This window comes from Strix uralensis, chromosome 5 (genome assembly GCF_047716275.1).
Source record: "Strix uralensis isolate ZFMK-TIS-50842 chromosome 5, bStrUra1, whole genome shotgun sequence".
Taxonomy (NCBI): domain Eukaryota; kingdom Metazoa; phylum Chordata; class Aves; order Strigiformes; family Strigidae; genus Strix; species Strix uralensis.
In genome coordinates, this window is record NC_133976.1 from 16,357,539 (window position 1) to 16,377,872 (window position 20,334).

Below are 20,334 nucleotides of genomic sequence, written 5' to 3' on the forward strand. Positions count from 1 at the left end.
CATCTCGGAGGTTGTTGTATTGACATTCCTGTTTGGGGGATGCCAACAGTGGCCAGTTAAAATTCTGCGTTTGGAAGCTTGTAGGCTCACTACAGGGCTACTGTGCTGGTTACATGATTCTCTGTCAAAGCTGAATTCTTCATTCGAATCATCCTCTGGAAAAAGAGAAGGGTAATGTTTCATACAGGTACAAGATTACTTTCTAAGTAAGGAAGTTTACCATAACAATGTAGGAATTTTCTAGAAAAAAAAAACAACTGTCAGCATTCAGATCATAATGGAGATGCCTGAGAAGGCTGAACTACATTTGAAAGAGCAACTGCAGTTCAGAGATGTCCTAAATTTTTAGGGCTTAATTTTGCAAATTTTTTTTTCCAGCTTTAATTCTCAGATTTATAGAAAATAGGACCAGAAGGCACATGAATAGGAAGCTATTCAGTCTATCCTCCTCCCCTAAGGCAGGATCAGCTATAACTTAACCATACTTGACAGGTGTTTATCTAACCTGTTCTTACAAACCTCTAAAGATGGAACTTTCACTGCCTCTCTAAGCAATTTATTCCTGTCATTAAGTAATTAGTGTATAACATTATATAAAAGCTCTGGTAAAAGATGTACCTTAAAAGTCAGGATAAGATGGCTGAACTGGAACAAAGTTTCTAGGTCCAATCTAATGCTGACATGGTCAATGCCTAAAAAGAGAATGAAAATGAAGTGAAGAGCACAATGCACACACTGGAGAGGTTGCTGAGACAGCTTTCCCACGGGAAATTTAAAGATGCCTTTTCCAGCACAGCAGCTAGGCTCTTTAGGGCATCCCCTGTGCACAAACCCGATGAGTGGCTGGATCACTTTCTCGGGGCCAATGTGATGTGCTGCCTTTCCAGCACTGGCACCAATAATGCTGCACGTCACTGAGACTGCAGGAGATGGATAAAGGTCCTGTTCAGATCATTCAGACTGTACGTGATGGTGATGGTAAGATTCTGGGTTTATGTCTTCCTGTATCCAGTCAGATTTTTTAAAATCCATCCAAATCGTTTGCTTATTTCTAAGAAAAAAATGAAACTCAATAAAAATATAGGTTTTTCTTCATGCTAAACCGTTCTATTAAATTTGTCATGAGCAGAGCTATCGCACCAGGCATCTTTCAAAATTGCAACAAGTATGGAAAAAAATCCCACAATTCACACATTCTCTGTAGAGAGTTGCAGGAGCGCAGCTGATATCCCCACTGTTCACATCTGCATGCATCCCAGGGCTCCTGCTGACCAGGCTGTGCATGAGACCTCATTCCAGAAGAAAGATGGAGAGAGCAAGAAAAGATCCTCTCACAACTGGCCCACAGCTTTATTGGCAGTGGTGTCCAAAATTGGTGACAGTTCCTTGCTAAACCAAATGAAAAAGCAAGGCTTATGAATTTTCAGTTGGATAACCAAAACTGGGGTAGCATATTATCTTAATTTTTCTATGCCTTAATTTCCAACCAGTCAAATATTTTTTACATATTCACTATATCAAATAAGAAAGTAAATGTTATTCTTCCTAACATGCCTTCACAGAGAAGCTGTAAGGATAATAACTTCATCAATGACATAGTGGGATCAAGCGCACCCTCAGCAAATTTGCAGAAGACACCCAGCTGAGTGGTGTGGTTGACATGCCTGAGGGACAGGATGGCATCCAGAGGGACCAGGACAAGCTCAAGAAGTGGGCCTATGTGAACCTCATGAGGTTCAACAAGGCCAAGTGCAAAGTCCTGCACCTGGGTCAGGGCAACCCCCAGTATCAATACAGGCTGGGGGATGAAGAGATTGAGAGCAGCCCTGCGGAGAAGGGCTTGGGGTACTGGTGGATGAAAAGATGGACATGAGCCAACAATGTGCCCTCACAGCCCAGAAAGCCAACCGTATCCTGGGCTGCATCAAAAGAAGTGTGGCCAGCAGGTCGAGGGAGATGATTCTTCCCCTCTACTCTGCTCTGGTGAGACCCCACCTGCAGTGCTGTGTCCAGCTCTGGGGCCCCTGACATAAGAAGGACATGGACCTGCTTGAGCAGGTATGGAGGAGGGACACGAAGATGATCAGGGGACTGGAGCACCTCCCCTATGAGGACAGGCTGAGAGAGTTGGGGTTGTTCAGCCTGGAGAAGAAAAGGCTCCGGGGAGACCTTATAGTGGCCTTTCAATACTTAAAGGGGGCTTATAAGATGGGGACAAATTTTTTAGTAGGGCCTGTTGCAATAGGACAAGGGGTAATGGTTTTAAACCAAAAGAGAGTAGATTCAGACTAGATATAAGGAAGAAATCTTTTATGATGAGGGTGGTAAAACACTGGAACAGGTTGTCCAGAGAGGTGGTAGGGGGCCCACCCCTGGAAGCATTCAAAGTCAGGCTGGACGGGGCTCTGAGCAACCTGATCTAGTTGAAGATGTGCCTGCTCATTGCAGGGGGGTTGGACTAAATGGCCTTTTAAAGATCCCTTCCAAGCCAATCTATTCTATGATTCTATGATATCAACGAAGATCTACTACGGAGAAGCTTGTGACAAAATTACATTTGGCAATAGTGGTGCTGATAGCCAGGCTTTATTTAATTATTTCCTAAATTATTAGTGCTTTACACTGCAAGCACTATTTTTTTAAAAACGTATTTGTGTTTTACACACTCTGTCATTATGCATCTGTAGGCAAATGTACCTTTTGCCACAAATCACATTTCCCTGAAAGGCAGACACCCTGTGAAAAATACATGGCCGCATGCTGTGTGTATAACACAGCACTGCTGCAGGTCCTCTGGCCAGCTCTTGGAGTTATTGTGCTTAAAATTTATCTGTTGAAAAATTGAATTTCTGAAATCCTATATTGCTACACAGAAATAAGTTTAAATCACTCAGTTATACCCAGTCAAAGAATAGATGCAGTTTTGTTTCATCTCTTCAAGAAGACAACGTGGTGAATGCCAATTCCATTAAAAAATCTCACAGTAACAGTTTGCAGTAGTATTTTCTCAAAGAAACTTACCATTTTCTGACTGCCACCATTTCTTTTTCCTATCGGGCTCAAAAGTTGTGATAACATTTTCAACCATGTGACTGTTGTGCTGCGTATAGGGATTATATGGGTATCTAGAATCACAGAGAAAGCACTTCTGTTCAGCCTAGAAAACAAAACGAGCAGAATAAAAGATGAATTGGGTTTCTTCTCTAAAGATCTGGTGGATGTACACATATATATGCATCATTGCAAGATCGGTCATGTTGCTTTGGGTGCCTTTGCTTCTAATCACTCAGGCTTTCACATTTAAGAAAATCATATATAAGAAAATAATGATATGCCCAAAGCATGCATAACGTAGATGTTGGCCTTGGTTTGCCCCAGGTACTCTATAAAAAATACACTTTTTCATTTGTGGAGAAGGGATCTCAGTAAGAGCAAAGAAATAAGTTTGTCAAGGTGTTGATCCTGGATTTAGCTGCCAGAGGGTTTGTTTTGCAAGAGTTTCTCAGGAGAAATTTATTTTTTAAAAGTTGGGCTTGTATTCATGTCTCATAAAGGCTGTAGAAACTTTCAGCCAGAGATGGCAGCGAGGAAGCAGAGGGGATACAAGGGAGGACTGGATCTTTCAAGATCTGAAGAAGCCTTGAAGAGGAACATTCACTACATCATTTATACATTTTTTCCCTCTCTCTTTTGCACATTTTCTGGCAGCTTAGAGACCCAGCCAGGAGCAGCAGACATGCTGCTGTGCAAATAGAAGGCAAGGCTGGGTCCAAGCACAATGTAAGTAGGTGGTCTGGGCTGACACCACCACCTGGAGCACCGTCAGTGCCTTTCATAGACATAGGGAAACTGGAAAAGTTTAAAAACGATGCAAAGGAGGAAAATCAGGATGTCAATAGGATGAAAGGGTCTTGTTTGAAAATGTAACAAGCAGGAGACAAAGGTGGCAATGATTAGCCAATATCTCACTGCTGAATGAGAGGATTTGTCTGCAAAAGGGCTTTGAAAGCAGGGCAAGGAGCTCCTATTTAAGGTGATAAGAGGGGGATTGAGTGGGAGATGTAAGGAGAGGTGACAAGGTTAACATGCGGGTCTGGGAGGTGACCCGTGCTGAGCCATGTGGACAAGCCCAAGCAGGATGCCATGGCAGCTGGCAGCGGTGGGAAGGGGCATGCGGACTCTACGAGATTTGGGCGGAACCAAAGTGGAAGGTGATGCCCGAGCTGTGTGCCTGGCTGCAGGGATGCTGGTAGGGAGAAGTGGGGATGACACAGCACCCCAGGGGAGCAGAAAGAGAAGGCACAGATTCAGTGCCCTTGGCTGGGAGGCTGGCAGAGATGCTGCTGAAAACAGAAAGTGGAAGTCAGTGGCAGGAGCTGGGCTGGAAACAACCCAGAAGGGAGATGTATCCCGCCCGGCACACTCAGGATCTACAGAGAAGTATTAGGAACGGTTTGCGCATCTTTATATTTTGAAATCACCTGGGAATAATTCACATTTAACTAAACGAAGAGATAAAGATTTACAGGTATGGTATAAACCATGTTTTAAACATTACAACAAATATATATTATATTCAGTCATTCTGTTCTACACATTTAGAAGACAAGACAGAAATACAAAAAAATACTCTGTTGTCTCATTTCACAAAGCTCTGGTAAGGAGAGCTCAGGTTATCAAAGTGTTTGGCAGGACTGCGCACACCCACTCTCTGGTTTATATGGACACAGACAATATGATACTCAGCCAATTTATGTTTAAGGTTGCTCCATAAAAATCTTTTTGTGCCCCAAAGGACAAGCACGTGCATGTCCACATAAGGCAAGTCTGGTAGATCCCATTTGCCTCTGAAGTGTGTAGCTTTATACTCTCCTCAATACTGAGCCCTCTTTCTTTTCCTTTCAAAACATGCATAAGTAATAAATCCAATCATAGGGCTAAAAAACGCTTAACCTACATTTAGAAACAATAAGGCACATTAAAGACTGAAAATTATTTGCCGTGCTTCTTTTCAAACACAAAGCTGTTGAACTCTAATTTTTTTTTTTTTCGATATGAATTTTCAATAAGACATCCCAACTTGAGTCCTGGTTCTTGGCAGCTTGCCATGTTGACTAACACGCACTTTCACAAGTAAGGTTTGCTCTCATCATGACTGCCTGACACAGGTCATCAGGAGGGGAACTGGGGGAGGAAGAACTTTACTTTGCAGGATGCAAGATGTACAGCTTCCTGGCCTGCCTCCAGCAAAGCATTCAAAATGTGCTGGTGAGAAAGAGAATTGAGGTGACATGCACTATAGGTGACCTGCACATTTAAGGCGAGCTGGTAGAGCAGAACACATTGCCAGAGCATAAACCTCTATCTCTCGAGCTCTGCAAAGAGCAGAATTTGTAGTTCTTACCCTTTTTAGTAGACATTCATCAGGGGTCAAGATATGTTGAAGCAGCATTAAATCACAGGGATTATTGTGGAACAGCCGTTCCTTTTCATGAGTCTGTATTTACATAATTCAAAGGATAAGTACAGGCCAGTGAAAATATTAATTTTTTTATTGCTCTTTGATCTCCTCTTAAAAAGCAAAAATAAAAGGCAATCATCCAGCTAAGGGCCAGAAAGATGATGTCTCTGAGACGGCTCTTTGTGCCTGTCTAACAAGCAGTGCCAAGACTCAGGCCATTTCAGAAAAGGAAAGGGGTATTCACATTTTGCAGAAAACCATGGTTACAATATGTAACTTGGAAATATGCTTGGTGCCATCTCAGTATGGCAGAGCTTTACCCTGCAAATGTGTCTTGCCATTTTGCCAGAAGGTCATAAACTGTAATTATTTCAATTGCTTATAAATTAAGCTGTATTTTATTAACTTCCTCTTCAGCCTAAGCTGGTATTTAGTGAAAATATTTCTATTTGCAATAATTTATTAGCTCAGTGGGGCCAAGTCCTCCAGGGTGTGCAACAGGGCAATTCCTGTTTCTGCTTGGTGTGGCTCCCACAAGGCCACTGCTCCCCCACAGCCCCCATCGCTGTGGCCAGGGAGAGAGAGGGATTCCTCTGATGATCCATGTTTTGGATCTGCCTACCCACTCACATGGCCAAAGACTGGACTACACCATTAGGTTTTTCCTCTGTCGGAGATGGCTTTCTGCTTTTATCAATGTTGGTCTTATTTCAGACCAAAAGACATGAGACGACATGGTATGAATCCCTTAACAGGCTGCCTCAGGTTTCAACACTGTATGGGACATGTCCTCCAGCGAAGGTCCGTCAAGGCAGTGCCTATGGCTGGCAGGACTGCAGTCCCCCTGCACTCACACACATGCAAAATGTGGTCTTCACCGCTGAGGCATGAGTGGGAAAAGGTCTCACAGAGCAAAGCTCCTTCAGAAATCCCCGTGTTCATTTGCATCTCATGGATGTTGCTTGCTCTTGAGAAGCTATACATCACTGTGGAGCTAGTTTGCTGCCAAAACCTCCATATGTGCTGCAATAAGGCATAGCCTTCCACCAGACTAATGTCACACTGTCTGATGATTATTCAGACAACTCCAACAGAAACTTCATAGTCTGGGCAAATTCCTTTTACAGATGAGAATATTGTTAGTAAGCATAGTTCAGTTTATCAAAAAAGAAAGAGCAAACCAACCTCTAGGTAGCCTATAATGCAGTACTTTTGAGGGCTGTTCATTCCACAGGTTGACGAGGCTGTTAATTGCTTGCTGCGACCCAGGAGGAGGTCCCCAACAGCTGGGTGGCAGGACCCAGCATCACAGTCATCCTGTGCATGCCGGAGTCTTATCAGCACTGAGCGCAAAAGAAGACCAAAGAGAGATTAAATGGTTTTGTATATCCAGCAGTATTCTCCAGACAAAATCAGTTAAATCCCAATATCAGGAGAAAACTAAATTATCCTTTGCCTGTACTCCTTTTGTTCTTAATAATATAATTTGGTAGAATATGGAAGACCTTTGGTAATGAACTCACCTGCTGAAAAATCATCATAAAAGATATAGCTAGTCTGTTGAAAATCTATGCTAAAACTTAAATTCTTGGCATGTTATTGTGCAGTAAACATGTCAATCTGCTATGAGCAATAATTTATTATACTTCCTAACCTGGCATACCCATAGCCAGCACTCTTGCAGGAGAATCACAGTAATTTTAATTGACTCTGTGAGCAGAGGCAGATTTGGATTAATTCTGCTGAGTTCTGTTTATTTCCAAGTGATAATGGCGGAACTGAGACCAGGATTGATGTCAGGGGTCCCTTAGATTTTCTGACGATTTGCAGTGAACACCCTGGTGTGGTCCCAGAACCCTCTATTCAGATCCCATGGAATGGTCATTAATAATTAAACAGAATAGTTCTGAATTCTTTAATCTTTTTGTTTATTTTGTCTGAAACAACTTTAAATATTTTCGCCATTATGTTAAGACTTCCCTTACAGGGCTTGTCCTTTTAAACAAGTTCTGTCCTGAAACCCTGAACAGGAATGGGTACCTTGGAGGCTTTATCCGTTCAGCTTTACTTGGCTCAACTTGTAATAAAAAGTGCAGTTAAAAAAGCCCCAATTGATACATGAAGATCCCACAGAACACTAGAAACAGTAATGCAATTACAACAGTAAAAATACAGTATTTTACAGACAGATTTCAGTCTATGGCTCAGGCTATACTTCAGATGATGAGTGACGCTTGATTCTTTAGGTATAAAGCAACGCCTAAGTTTGGTTAGCTTGTTCTTTATTTATGCAGATCCATTAGCAGATATTGACTGGCCCTTCAGGACCTGATTCAGACTCAGTTACAACACATATCTTTTCTTTGTACTTAAAGGTTTCATATCACTCCTAGCTCCTAGGCAAGAGTGGGGAATAAGGATTTAATGTCACATGTCTTAATAGCGTACTTAAAAGAAGCACTCTAACAAAATCTTGGAGAGATATGTAAATCACATGATAATATTTCAAAACTGGCCTGAGTAACTGTAACATCTGTACTTACTGAGGTGTAGCAGGATGGCCAGCCCCAGCCTCATGCCTCCCCGTGAAACTCAAATTGGTACCGCTGCAAGAGACGAACTGGTGGGTCACTCCGTGCTCTGCCTCACCAAGGCACCCCTTGCGTGTAGGCTTACCCAGAGCTAGCCTTTAGTAAAGTGACAGGGCCATAATAAAAATATAAAGATTAAAAGGAAACCATGGCTTTGATTTTGTTCTAGCAAAAATTTCTCATGACGGAAATTTTGGCACTGAAACCGGGATGAAAGCAGAGGAATGACTCACAAGGGCTTTTGGAGAAGACTGAAAATATATTCACACTTAGTGTAAAATAAAATCAGAATGCTATCAGCAAAAATATTGTAGAATTTAAATACAAGCTATTTAATCCTAACTAGATTCAGCAGGGCTGTTTGCAGAGAACTAATTCCTTCTCTGGTGGTTCTTGTTTCTTTTCATTAACCTAAACCAAAGACTGAGGTCCTAATGAAAATGCCACTGAGAAATGTCTGATGTCAGGTGATATAAATTTTGTCAGAGACAAGATTATAACTGCATCTTAAAGTGTGGTGAAGAAAACCAGGTAATGTCAGTATGAACACAGAAGACTCGTATAGGGGGGAATCTCAGCGTGAACCCAAGGGACGTTCATTGTGGCATTTACTTCACATCCTTCCTCTTCCTACTCACCTGGAAGAAAGTAAGACTTGCCAACACAAAACCTCTGTTGGAAAAACAGAAGGCAGACAGGGGTATAAAAGACAACCCAGCATCCTGCCACCAAGTAGAGCTCCCAAACCACAGCCTGCCCCCCATCTTTGTGCCTTCCACCTCTTTCTCCACCTATAGGCACCAGCAGGGCCAGCAGGCCCTGATGCAGCTCCAGCTGCTGGGGCATCCCCATGTGAGCCTGCCCAAAGTGCCACTTCCCGGCTCCATTCCTGCTCCTCACCTTCATACAGTTGTTGCTGAATGAGCTAAAATGAAATATCCTCCTCAGAGTAGGGGGAACATAAGCAAAGACATTCAAAGTATTTCAGATGTTACAGGCTCCACATAGGCTTGGTTCACGTGGCTCTATACAGCACATGATACAACAGCCATACCTAGATGGCTATTTCAGCAACCACAGGTAGGGAAAGCTATCAGGGGTCACCAGCCTCTCATGCTGCTTCAGCTCCTCTCCCCTGCCACGACTGCAGAGAGCCCAGTGTGTGACGGCGAGACGATGCTGGTGAACATCCGTGCAGCTGCACCTGGCTCCCCAGCTACAGACAGAGCAAGCAGCGGAGCTGGTGTCCAAGGCAAAATCGAGCAAACATTTTACTGCTGTGTTGGACTTTAAATTTTATACTCTGTCAGAATAATTGACAGACTCAGAGATGACTTAAGCTGCAGCCACTGCAACAGCACTGTAGTGAAATATCCACAGTAAGAGCAATCTTGGTAGGTACGCATCCTAGTCCCTACCCTGCCTAACACCGTGACATTCAGTACCAATGATACTCTTTAAACATAATTCCCTTTAACAGAGAAGCAAGGACAAGCAAAACCTCAACATACTTTAGTTCCATACTTAGCAGGAAAATTAAATACTGAAGAGGTCTTACCTGGGTTTCAGGCAGCCAAGTGTTTCAGCTGGAAATGAGCACAACCGACTGAGGGAAGCAAGCAAAGGCATACCTGTGTGCTTCAGCTGGAGAAGACAGCGCGTCCCCCGAGGCACCAAGGTGTAGGTGAGAATAAGACCCAGCCTGCAACCTGCCAAAGGCTTGATTTGTGAACTCTTTCTGCCGGAGCTTCTGGCATCAGCAAATATGTGCAGTGAAAGAAAATTGTGAGAGGTTAAGTTCATGGCAGAAAAAGTTCATGCAACTGAAAAGAGAAGGCTGGGATTCTTAAAATGCTGGCAAACAACCCTTTAATTGTTATTTAAACAACTGTTCAGTTGGTCTGCTTTGCAACCAAACATCTAAGTCTTTACAGCTACTTAACATCAGAAGTCTAGTGGCACTGGTTTATCTGAACATGGGCTAGAAAGGACGACTCCTCACAGTAGGGGTGCAAAAAGTCTGGAAGGGCTAATTTGGGCTTTTGAGGTGACATGCCTACCTGAAAGCTGTGACTGCACCCGTGTGGATGTATCAAGCCAGCTTCAAACTAGCTCAAGCTCTTGATCACTGCCATGAGCACTAGTTTTTTCAATTTAAAGCTAAAGTCAATGTGATAACTTGAGTCACGGCTTTGCATTTCAGCACAAGCTTTGCCTGTAACTGCCCACAGCAGTGGCGTGTGGGGTACAGTGCAGTCGCAGGAAATGTGGTGATGGACCAGCTCCAAAATGGCATTCACCAGCTCATGCACAGAAGTGGCCATTGTTTTTTGGTGTCTTTGGTGCCAAATGTGGCACTTGTATTCCAGTTTTCAAAATGGCAGGTTGTCTCGGGTACACATTTTCAGTTGTGATATATTTATTACCAGTTCTCCTCTGACTGCTTGTAAGGCTTAATTCATGATTGTCTGTAAAGTATCATCACATCCTCAGATAGAAGATTTTCTATATGTGTAAAATATGTTTTATAAACTAATCATCACTTTTGATAGTTTCTGTTCTTTCAGAAGAAGAAAAGATATGTGTTCTTTAATCTCATTGCAATGCTCAGTGCTAAGTGTCCTCTGTCATTACTACGATTGTTCACTCTAGCAGAAATAATTCACATACTCTCATTTTTTGAAATTATTTTCCTCAAGTGCATGTGGAAATCACTTGTGGGAGACTTTTTTCAGGCTAATTTAATCTGCATTTGGTTTGTATTCATGCATGATTAATTATTGTACAGATGGTTTATATTTAGTGGGTTTCAGTATTAAGAAATAAAAGACTAAATGATATATTAAGATATTAATTTTACTTTTTATGTGTAAGCAGTATATCAAGTGCTCTCTGAAAGAGTGACATATAACTGAAGAAAGTATTATTATTATGATGCTACTAAATTATAGAATGGTTGACATTTTATTAGCATATTTGGTAGGGAATTCAGACTTTGTTACAGAGAAGTTATGTGAGAAGTAAATATCAAGGAAGATTTATTTGCAGAATATAGCTGGTCCTGTGTTTTGATTTATGTAGGACCCCAAGCAAGGAGGAGGTTTTAAACTGCTTGAGGCAGGGATTAAGAAACTTCTTCCTTGCTTCTTTAATCTCTCCACTAGTAAGGGATCTGGATTTATAATGCATCACTCATCCCATGCTGGCTGGAGGGTAGATAGCACTGGTGCGTGATTTTTCAAGTCATCACAGGTCCTACAGTTGTCCTTTCTTAAGCCCAAGGCATATCCGTAATACACACAAAGGACAGGAATTGCTAGCACTTCAGCATATATTCACTTCACAGACACCAACCAGCAGTGAGGGAAGAGGGCAGCCACGCTTCAGAGCCTGGCCTCGGGATGCCAGCTGACGGGCAGCTGGCATCAGCCCCTACAGGTACGCATTCTCCTCTGATGGACATTCTGGAAAAAATGTCACTTTGAGTATATGGATTTTTTTCTCCTGTAATGAAAAGGTGAAAAACATCAGGAAAAAAATAATTCTGTTTTTCTTTATAGTTTCAATAAGAAATAAAATTATTTGAGCCTGGGATTATTCTTGCCATGTGAAAAGTATTTAATCTAAACAAATCACCTGGGCTTCCTTTAGCATCAAAGAAGAAAGACAGGGATCCCTACAGGGTCCATCCTACCACCTTCTTTAGATACTTACCTTAAAGGGATAAATCCCCCTTTAGAAATATCCGCTGCTTTCCTTTGGTTAAGGGCAGCCCAGTTCCCTAGCTTAGGACAGATGCCTGTATTTTAAGCAACTAAAGTGTACTGAGATGAATCCATCCATATAGAACTGGCCAAAATCTTAAATGAAATCTAATGGTCCAAAAAGCAAAACCATCTTGCCACATTCCTCTCTCCTCTTTTGTTTCTGCTCTCATTTCTTTGAGTATATGCTTAAAGCGCCATTTCTCAAATGCAAAGACTGTGCATTTTCTACACATTGGGAGAATTGTAGCACTGAATAATAAAACCAGAATGAAGTATAAGCTTACAATAAAATAAGAGAAGTATTTTATTTGACAGATCTGATAAGGAGGGAGCTAATGACAGCAGAAGAATACGCTGCAAAGCTCAGGAGCAGGGGGAGAGGGAGGCCACCCTGTCTCCCAGCCTCTTTGCCTCTGTGTCCCACCAGCTGTCTGCTTCTCCATATCTTGCATCCTGGAGAAAACAGCTACTTTTAAAATTGTATTTAATAATTGTTTAAACAAGCTTTTCCACATTTCAAAAGGATGCAAAGTCTATTTATGATTTATGAGAAACTTCTTCATTTCCTAATAGTCACAGCACCCCATGGTGCCCTTCACCTTTTGTGTGCAAGTCAGATACTTGAAGTCTTTGTTTTTTTCACTACAAACATGAAATCCAGTTTCAACTTGAGTATTAACTCCTGGCAGACACAGTGATGCTGATGGTTGTCATCAACACTAAAGAGAAAAAAGACAGAGAGAATCATGAACTGTATTGTTTTAAAATACAGATTTTCAAAGTGCTATTCAAAACATATATATTCAAGATATAACATTTCATGTTATTTCCTAAGGTCCTGACACTTCAAAGCTGGCAGTACAACTGGCAGCACATACCTTGTTGCGATCTCATATTAATTTATTCAGAATCAGTGACTTCATGCAGTACAACTGGACAAGGCTGTTTCTAGGAACCTTCTCACATCAATAAACAGAAGTGCTTGAAATTTTTCACTTTTCATTGCTTATTGGCCTATTAATAAGAAACAATTATTCTCCCTAAATTCAAAAGAAAAATGGACTACTGTGCATGAAAACACAGCAGAGGTGACTAATACGCAAAAAGAAAAGTAATATGCTCAGGAGGAAACAACAGAGGACACGTATGAGGAAAAGGAAGCAAAAGAGCTTTTCCAACCTCCACAACATGTTACAGCCTGGTCTACAGCTCTGCCTCTGGACTCCTCTTCTTCCCTCTCAACTGGACCTCCTGGATGAACCCCAAGCCTGCTTCACCCTTTATTGAGCCTGGGGGTATCAATGAACCCTGTTACCAGTACCCAGCTCTGGCCACCATATCCAGATGCCACGGGACTACACCCATTGGTGACACATTGCGTGGATCAGAGACATAGCAGTATTGATACCAGGGATGTGGAGAAAGGCTGAAGAGAGCTCCAGCAGTGGAGGGCAGTTAGATCAGCACAGCCATATGGTGAAGCTAACTCCTAGGTGCTCTGGATGCCCTCCCAAAGGGGCCTGTCCCCCTACCACAGACCCCATGAATAGTCTTTCCCCCTTTGTGGCAGTAACCATGGTTCTTCAGGGCCTGAGATATGGCTTTGCTTTTTTTGTACATTGTGAGGATAGCTACAGTGAGCTTTTAGATACATTTCTCTAGTGATGATTTCTTATACCTGAATAGTAAATTGCAAAAATCTTTGGACCTGTCATCCCCCTTATGAAGGCTGCCCTCCAGGTGGGAACACAAAGTGAGTCCAGCCTGGGGAGCTGCAAATAACTCTCCTTTTGTGTGGCCCACTCTTTCCCTCCTCTTTTCTTGAACACAGCAGTGTTTCCACAGCTGTTCAGAGAACCTCTGTTGGATCCACTATGGATTTTGAGACACCAACAAAGACACAGACCAGAGAAGTGCTTCACCCTGGAGTATTTGCTCCTATGGGTTGTTGTCACCCACGGCTGCCGGGGTGTTCTGCTGTGACCCTGCTGACCTTCCACAGGGGAACTAAGAGGAAGTACACCAAGGAAAGCAGATTTACCCTCCCAAGCACATTCTCTGACTTCCTGGCTTTATTTGGCCCCATGAAGCCCACATACAAGTTTCCTCCATGATTAGGAGGAGAAAACTGCATTTTGAGGCTTTAACGAAAGTGCTACAGGCTATATACATGAACCCCACAACTGTAGGAATTAACCATGCACATTTTCTCTTCTAAAACTGGGTCTTCACTAAAAAGGGAGAGTTGTATTGGACTTGTAGGAGTTAAGAGCAGCTATATTTATATTAATATCTTTATCATGAATAATCTAAAGTCTCTGCAAATAAGATAACTGGAAAAGATTCTTAAAAGCTAATACTTGCTTTGCATGTCTCACTATTTTAGCTACATGGAAAGGTTTGCTTCTCAGAGAAGTGGTGCTCGTTTCAAGCCATACAAGGCAAGGTGCTTCACATTAGACACAAAAAATCACTATTTTTAAAGACAACTTGACTAAAGATTTTTTGCAAAGACATTTGTTCAATTACTTTCTTCAAGAAAACAAAAACTGCAAAGTACACACAACACAGGGGCCAGAGGGTAAGGTCCTTCCAACTCTGTCAACAAATTAACTCAGAAAGCAGATTCAGACAGCACAAAGAGCAGTTGTTGAATTAGATTTACCTATATGCTTTGAAGAATCAATCATTCTTTGTTCTAAAATTTCAAGCCATATTGGGACAAACAAATAAAAGACCAGAGAAACCCCTTAGCAAACCAGAGATTAAAATTCTATTATAGCTTTAAAGTACAATTTGTACAAGGACAATATACACAGAGCTAGGATGGCGGCAACAGTTTTCCACATGACAGCCATTGCCCTGCAACATAAAATAACAAAGCTTCTCAGTGGAAACCTTTTTCTACCAGAGTATCTGGTAATAGGGCATAACAGTGCTCTTATTCAGCTAATGGTCTCCGTGCTGTTGAAAGTGTTAAGAAAAGATTGTCCTATTTTTATTCACCCAAATTTGTGGTAATGTTCTGTTTTAAATCCCTATTATTAGATTTTTCATACTTATCAGCCTAAATTATCCCAAGTATTTTTCTCTAGGTTAAAGTCAAGTCTTCTGCAAAGGTTAAACTGATGTTGTTTAGAAATTACTCTGGGCTCAGAAAACCTCTCTGGCCCCTGAAGAACCTTTGCGGCCTACTGGCTTAGAAATGTTTTGTTACCAGTGCAGAAATATTCCATACTCTAGTCTCTTTCGTAACTAAGGTGTATGTTTGAGGGTTTTTTTGGGGGAAATAAACAAAAATCAGAACCCAGGAGACCACAATTTAAAGAAGAAACAAAGAGAAAACAGTCAATTCCACAAGCTCCAAAAAAACCTTAGAAAACTGAGACCATTGGGAGGACAACCTGACAGACAGGAGGATGACAGCTTCAGTCTGAGGGCAGAAAACAGTGGAGAGAAAAACATGTCCACTGAAGGAAAACAACGTGGCAGCAGTAGCGAGAGCAGCAGCAGAGCCACCAAAGCCCAGTGGTTAGAGCTCCCATGGGAACCACTGGCTCTGGTCCTCCGCTCGGAAGCACAAAGTGAAACCAGCTCTTCCATTGTCCTGGGGAGTGTCCAAACTACCGGTCTCTGAAATGAAAGAAGTCTTCTCGCAGAGTTTCTCCTTATTTTTTACAAGAACTGCAAATTAAATATTATGTTTTAGATTGACCTGGAATAAAATAATTTTGGTTCATTTAGTTAATTTTGGTTAGCAAAAGTGAGATGGACTGAAAATCACTTTTCTCTTGCATTGCTTCGTTGGCTGAAAGAAATGGTTTCCTTCTCATATAATTGGAAAACAAAAATCACTAGAAATCTGGAAAAGTATGTTTAGACTGAAATGAATAAAGCTTCAGGAAGCTGCAAAAACAGAAAGGTCTGCATGGTGAAATAACTGCAAAATCTGGTGTTTTCCATCTGTAGTCACCAATACCTGTGATATGCATGGTGTTTGGCTGTGCACCACAAGAGCACTCTCACATAGTCCCTCTCCTGTGGTCACCCACAAGGTCCTGGGTTGCAGAAGACGGTGCAGAGCAGACAGGCGTTAGACGAACCAGAGCTCAGTCACATACACATATGCACAGCTACACACACCTTCTTTTGCCTAACTTGGCAACATAAACAGCTAAACTGACATTTTGGAGATTCTCCACTTTCCGTACCAAACAAAATTTAATACAAAGGCTTCTGGAGAGTATTTAAATCTATCAACATATACATGTTAATTACCTAGAAGTATGACAGAATGATGGCTGGCTGACTATCAGATGCTTATTTTATCTGTGTCTATTCTGTAACATCTGGAATCTGTACAAACACAGGAAGCATCACACTAAGTCATGAGTAAAATAATTGAGGGGAATGACTAGATTTTGTCATGGACCCTAACAAGGAACCAGAGTAACAGTAGCACGGGAATAATATTTCATGCTGGCAAGTTGGGAACTAGTTTTATATCATTTGCCTAGGATCAAGAATATATAACCTCTGCTTTATCTTCCTCTCAGGTAATTAATTGTACCAGATGGGATAAAGCAGAAAATTAATGTCTCCCTTCACTTTCCTGATCTTCCCTTGTCATATGGAAGGGGAGTGTTGTCATTGCCAGGCAGGAGCAGCTGGGTACGATGGAAACCCAGCCAAGCACAGGAAATGCCAGCAACAAACCTGGAGAGAAGGAAATACCTCTTGCTTTCAAACGCTATTATCGAAGCAGTTGCTTTTTGGCAGAAGGCGGCAGGAAGCAATCCTTCCCTTACTGACCATCTGTGCAGAGCGTATTTCAACAGCAACTGGTTTGCTTGCACACTGCCCATCCTTTCTCACCAGATAGTTTGTCACCATTACCCTGGGCTCCCTGCAGCGGAGTGAAAAGGAGTAGGTGTCTCTGAACATCGAGCCAGATGGTACCTCAGACTCTCTGCTCTATCTTGAAGGGTAAGCAGCCTGCAACAGAGAACAGGGTGGAAAAGGAACAGAGCTTTGGGGAAGCCGGGGTCAATTTGAAGTTGGGAATTGAGACAGTGGGAGAGGGAAGAGAAGCAGCTGATTCAGGTACCCTGGCAAGGAAAAGAATGTTTTGTGAAGGTCCACAGGTACTCACAGGGACATAGACTGGGACAAGGAAGATGTGGAGAGAGCTGGGAAGGGGATTACAGAGATGCCGGAAGTTGTGGCTTAGTCAGACGGACATGAAAGAAGTGCCATGTGCTAGGAGTTTCAGAAAAATGCATAGTCATGCAGGAACACAGTCTGAAAAAAAACACGGCTATCGACAGGCATGGGTGGCTACAGCATCTCCATTCACTGTGTGGGCAGGTCTGTGCAGAAATACAATTCCTGTTTAAAGAGCTGGGATGCATTGGACCTACTGGACACGTTAAGGTCACATAAGAGTATCCTGACTCCTCCAGATTGCCTTGCTGAAGTGTCCTGAAAATGAATTGAAATTCTCGTGATTGCCAGATTATTCTTTGACTAGATAAAGCTTAATTAACAGTTGTTATTTTTGCTAGGTTCACCTCTCACCAATCATATTCAAATTGTTACAGAAAGCCACAGACACTGTAAAATAAAATAAAAAAAAAACCCAAACCACTAAAACATGGTGTTAATGTTCTTTATTATTAAAATCAAAACAATAGTCTTATAAAGCAAAACCTTCCTAGCAATTTTCCAAGATTTTCTTACAACCTGTTTGGCCTGGCAGAACATCAAGGGAATAATTTCAAGAAAACTGTAAAGATTTATTTCTTATGGAGCCCAAACAATCAAATGTGCATACTTACCTACACAGATTTCACAGTAAGTTTGGGAAACCTTGTTCTGCTGATTAAGCATCAACTTACATGCATGCTACTAGTATATTTGTAACATCACAAGGGTCACAAGAACTTGAAAAATTCTGATAAAATATTAGTAAGAATATGTCAAACTTGTTACGTTTTATGATATCCTAGTATCAACATTAGCTCACATATGGCTTATCTCTCTCTAGGAGAGAGTTCAGACCTCTCCTGAACCCTGAAATAGTGTCTCTTATGCAAAAAACAAATTGCAATGCCTTTCCTCTATCAAAGGCAAATCATTCACATCCCTCCACTATGCCAGCTAACACCATTCTCAACCAGGTAGCCCTGCAGAAGCCCAAATCCTTTCTACCAATCCAGTTTTTAAGACTAGTAATACTTCTCAAAACTAGGCTTTATGCTGGGACACAGCAAACTTATAGCAAAGGAGTGGAAAATTGTGACTATTTGTGAATACAACTTCAGAGAAACTTTAAGAAACACATTTATTAATGGTCATGTGTTTTTTCAGGAAAACTGTGTTCCAAAGAGTGGAAAACAGAAGATTAAAATCAAAGAAATACTGAAGGTCACAATGTACACTAAGTGTGTTTGTCTCCTGATAGTTGCTGGCCTGGTGCTGAGTGTTTAGACAATTCGAGAAGCTATTATGTGAAAGGATTAGTGTTTTTATGTAACTTGATCAATTATCAAAATATTTCTGTTTTGTAATCATGATTCAATTACTAAAAATAGCCAAGTGGTGATAGACCAGAATTTATTACTAACCTGACATTTGTAATCTAGACAGGAATTCAGCTCAGTGATTGATGTTCCCTTCCTCCCCACACACACCACACAATCTATCAACAACATATAGCATATCTCTGCTGAAAGAAAGACACAACTTCCAATCAGTTATCTGTCTACACCAACCAATTTAAATTCTTGGGAACAGGAAAAAACCCAACAAGATTACACGGTAACATTTTTAACTGCAGCTTTCACAGTACTTCACTCAAGTACAGTACTTATCCCAGATCCCCTGTGAGTGAAGTATGAGCCTCACAAAGCAGCTGTATAAATTGCATTTTAAATGTTAGCCAAGTCACAGAAATATTCAAAAGAAGAATTAGGATTAATTTATCTTTGAAAAGATTTGTAGTGGTAAATAATTTTGGATTGGATTACGTATTAAACCAGTGGTGATTCCATAGAACAGTTGTCCTATTTATTTACATGATGAATTAATGGTGAATAGGATCATTTCAAAGTAGCTTTAACATATTTTTCCTTCCATTGAACTGGAAGGTTCTGCTTTTTGAGACCCTGTGAAAAGAAATTTTCATGAAGATAATTTAAGGATCTCTCAATAGACCAAAGTGGGACTGTGTTGGCAAAACGATATAGAAGAATAGAGACCAAGGCCTCCTTTCGCTGGCATCTTGCTTTTATTTACACCCGCTACAGCTGCGCCAAGAAAATGGAAGACTGTAAATAAAAAGCCGCCACAGTAACGATGACCACTTGCAGCAGCGCACTGCAATGCCATCGCCACTCCTGCTCACAGAGGCACCGCGGCCCCGTCCAGGCCTGGGGCAAGGAAACGGCGCCTGGGCCGCGGGAGCCGCCGCTGCGATGACGGGGGTGGGTCGGCGGGTTCCCGCTCCTCGGCTGGCGCCCGCCTCCCGGCAGCCCCGGGACCGGCCGCCGCCAGCCCTGCGCCTCCCGCGGGCTGATCGGCACCGGGCGACTTACGGCAGCAGCCACCGGCGTGTGGCAACCCGTGACTCTACAAACCGGTTTTAAGCAATAGCTAACGCGGGGGACGTGTGAACGCAGAAATCCTCCAGTGACCGAACAGCTCCGCCGCCTGAGGGGCGGGCGTCAGACACAGCCGCCCCCGAGGTAAAGCGGCGGGAGCGGCAGCGCCCCGGCCCCGCTCTGCGAAGTTCACCCAGCGCCGCCCTGAGCGGGACCGCGGCACAGGACCGACGCGGGCAACCGAGAGAGCGGCTCCGGGGCAGGGGCCGGCAGCGCCTGGCTCCCGGCAGCGCCCGGCCCGGGCCCGCCAGCTGCCGCCTCCCGCAGCCTCGTCGCTCCGGTTCCTGCAGCGTGGGTCCTTCCCATTGGCCGAGGGGACCTCCCGCCGCCATCGCCGCGTTGGGGCGCCCGGCGGCGGCTCTGCCGCCCGCTCGCCCTCACGGCCACCCCTCACCGCCCCTCGCTCTCCCGTCCTCCCCCCGCGCCTATCTACCCCCTCCCAGTCCTCACCCCTCGGGCCCCCAGGACTGATTTGCTTCCCCCCACCACCCTTTCCAGCCACTCCCATCCCCTCATCTCCATATTTGCTCTTCTGCACTTGTATTTCCTCCTCCTCCTCCTTCTTCCTAAATGCCACCTCGATGCCTCTACTTTCCGGTAAAGCGGCTCTCTCCCTCCAACCCCCTTCACGCCTCACTCCCTCCGTGCTGCTTCCATCCCCTCCCCGCCGCCTCCCTCCCGCCGCACCGCCCCGGGTTCTCCCGGCCGAGGGACGGCCGACCCCCAGACACCCCTGCTACCCGGCCCGTTTCTGTCGCCCTTTATCGCTAACCGTTCCAAAATGCCTTTTCAGCCGTCGTGAAACACCTGTGCAGGCGACTGTAAGCAGCAGCAAATGATGGGGGCTTGGATTT

The 20,334-nt window shown here is 43.1% G+C and overlaps 1 protein-coding gene across 1 annotated transcript in view; it reads right to left on the reverse strand.

Annotated features, from left to right (window-relative positions):
* The window catches only part of LAMB4 (laminin subunit beta 4), a 43,099-nt gene extending 35,061 nt beyond the window's left edge, over nucleotides 1-8,038 (reverse strand). Inside the window, exons 1-4 of the mRNA XM_074870001.1 lie at nucleotides 8,005-8,038; nucleotides 6,647-6,804; nucleotides 3,022-3,157; nucleotides 619-692 (exon numbers count right to left, since the gene is read on the reverse strand). Coding sequence (XP_074726102.1) covers nucleotides 619-692; nucleotides 3,022-3,157; nucleotides 6,647-6,804; nucleotides 8,005-8,038 — 402 coding nt within the window. The remainder of the gene's footprint in view (nucleotides 1-618; nucleotides 693-3,021; nucleotides 3,158-6,646; nucleotides 6,805-8,004) is intronic.
* Between the last annotated feature and the right edge of the window lie 12,296 nt (nucleotides 8,039-20,334).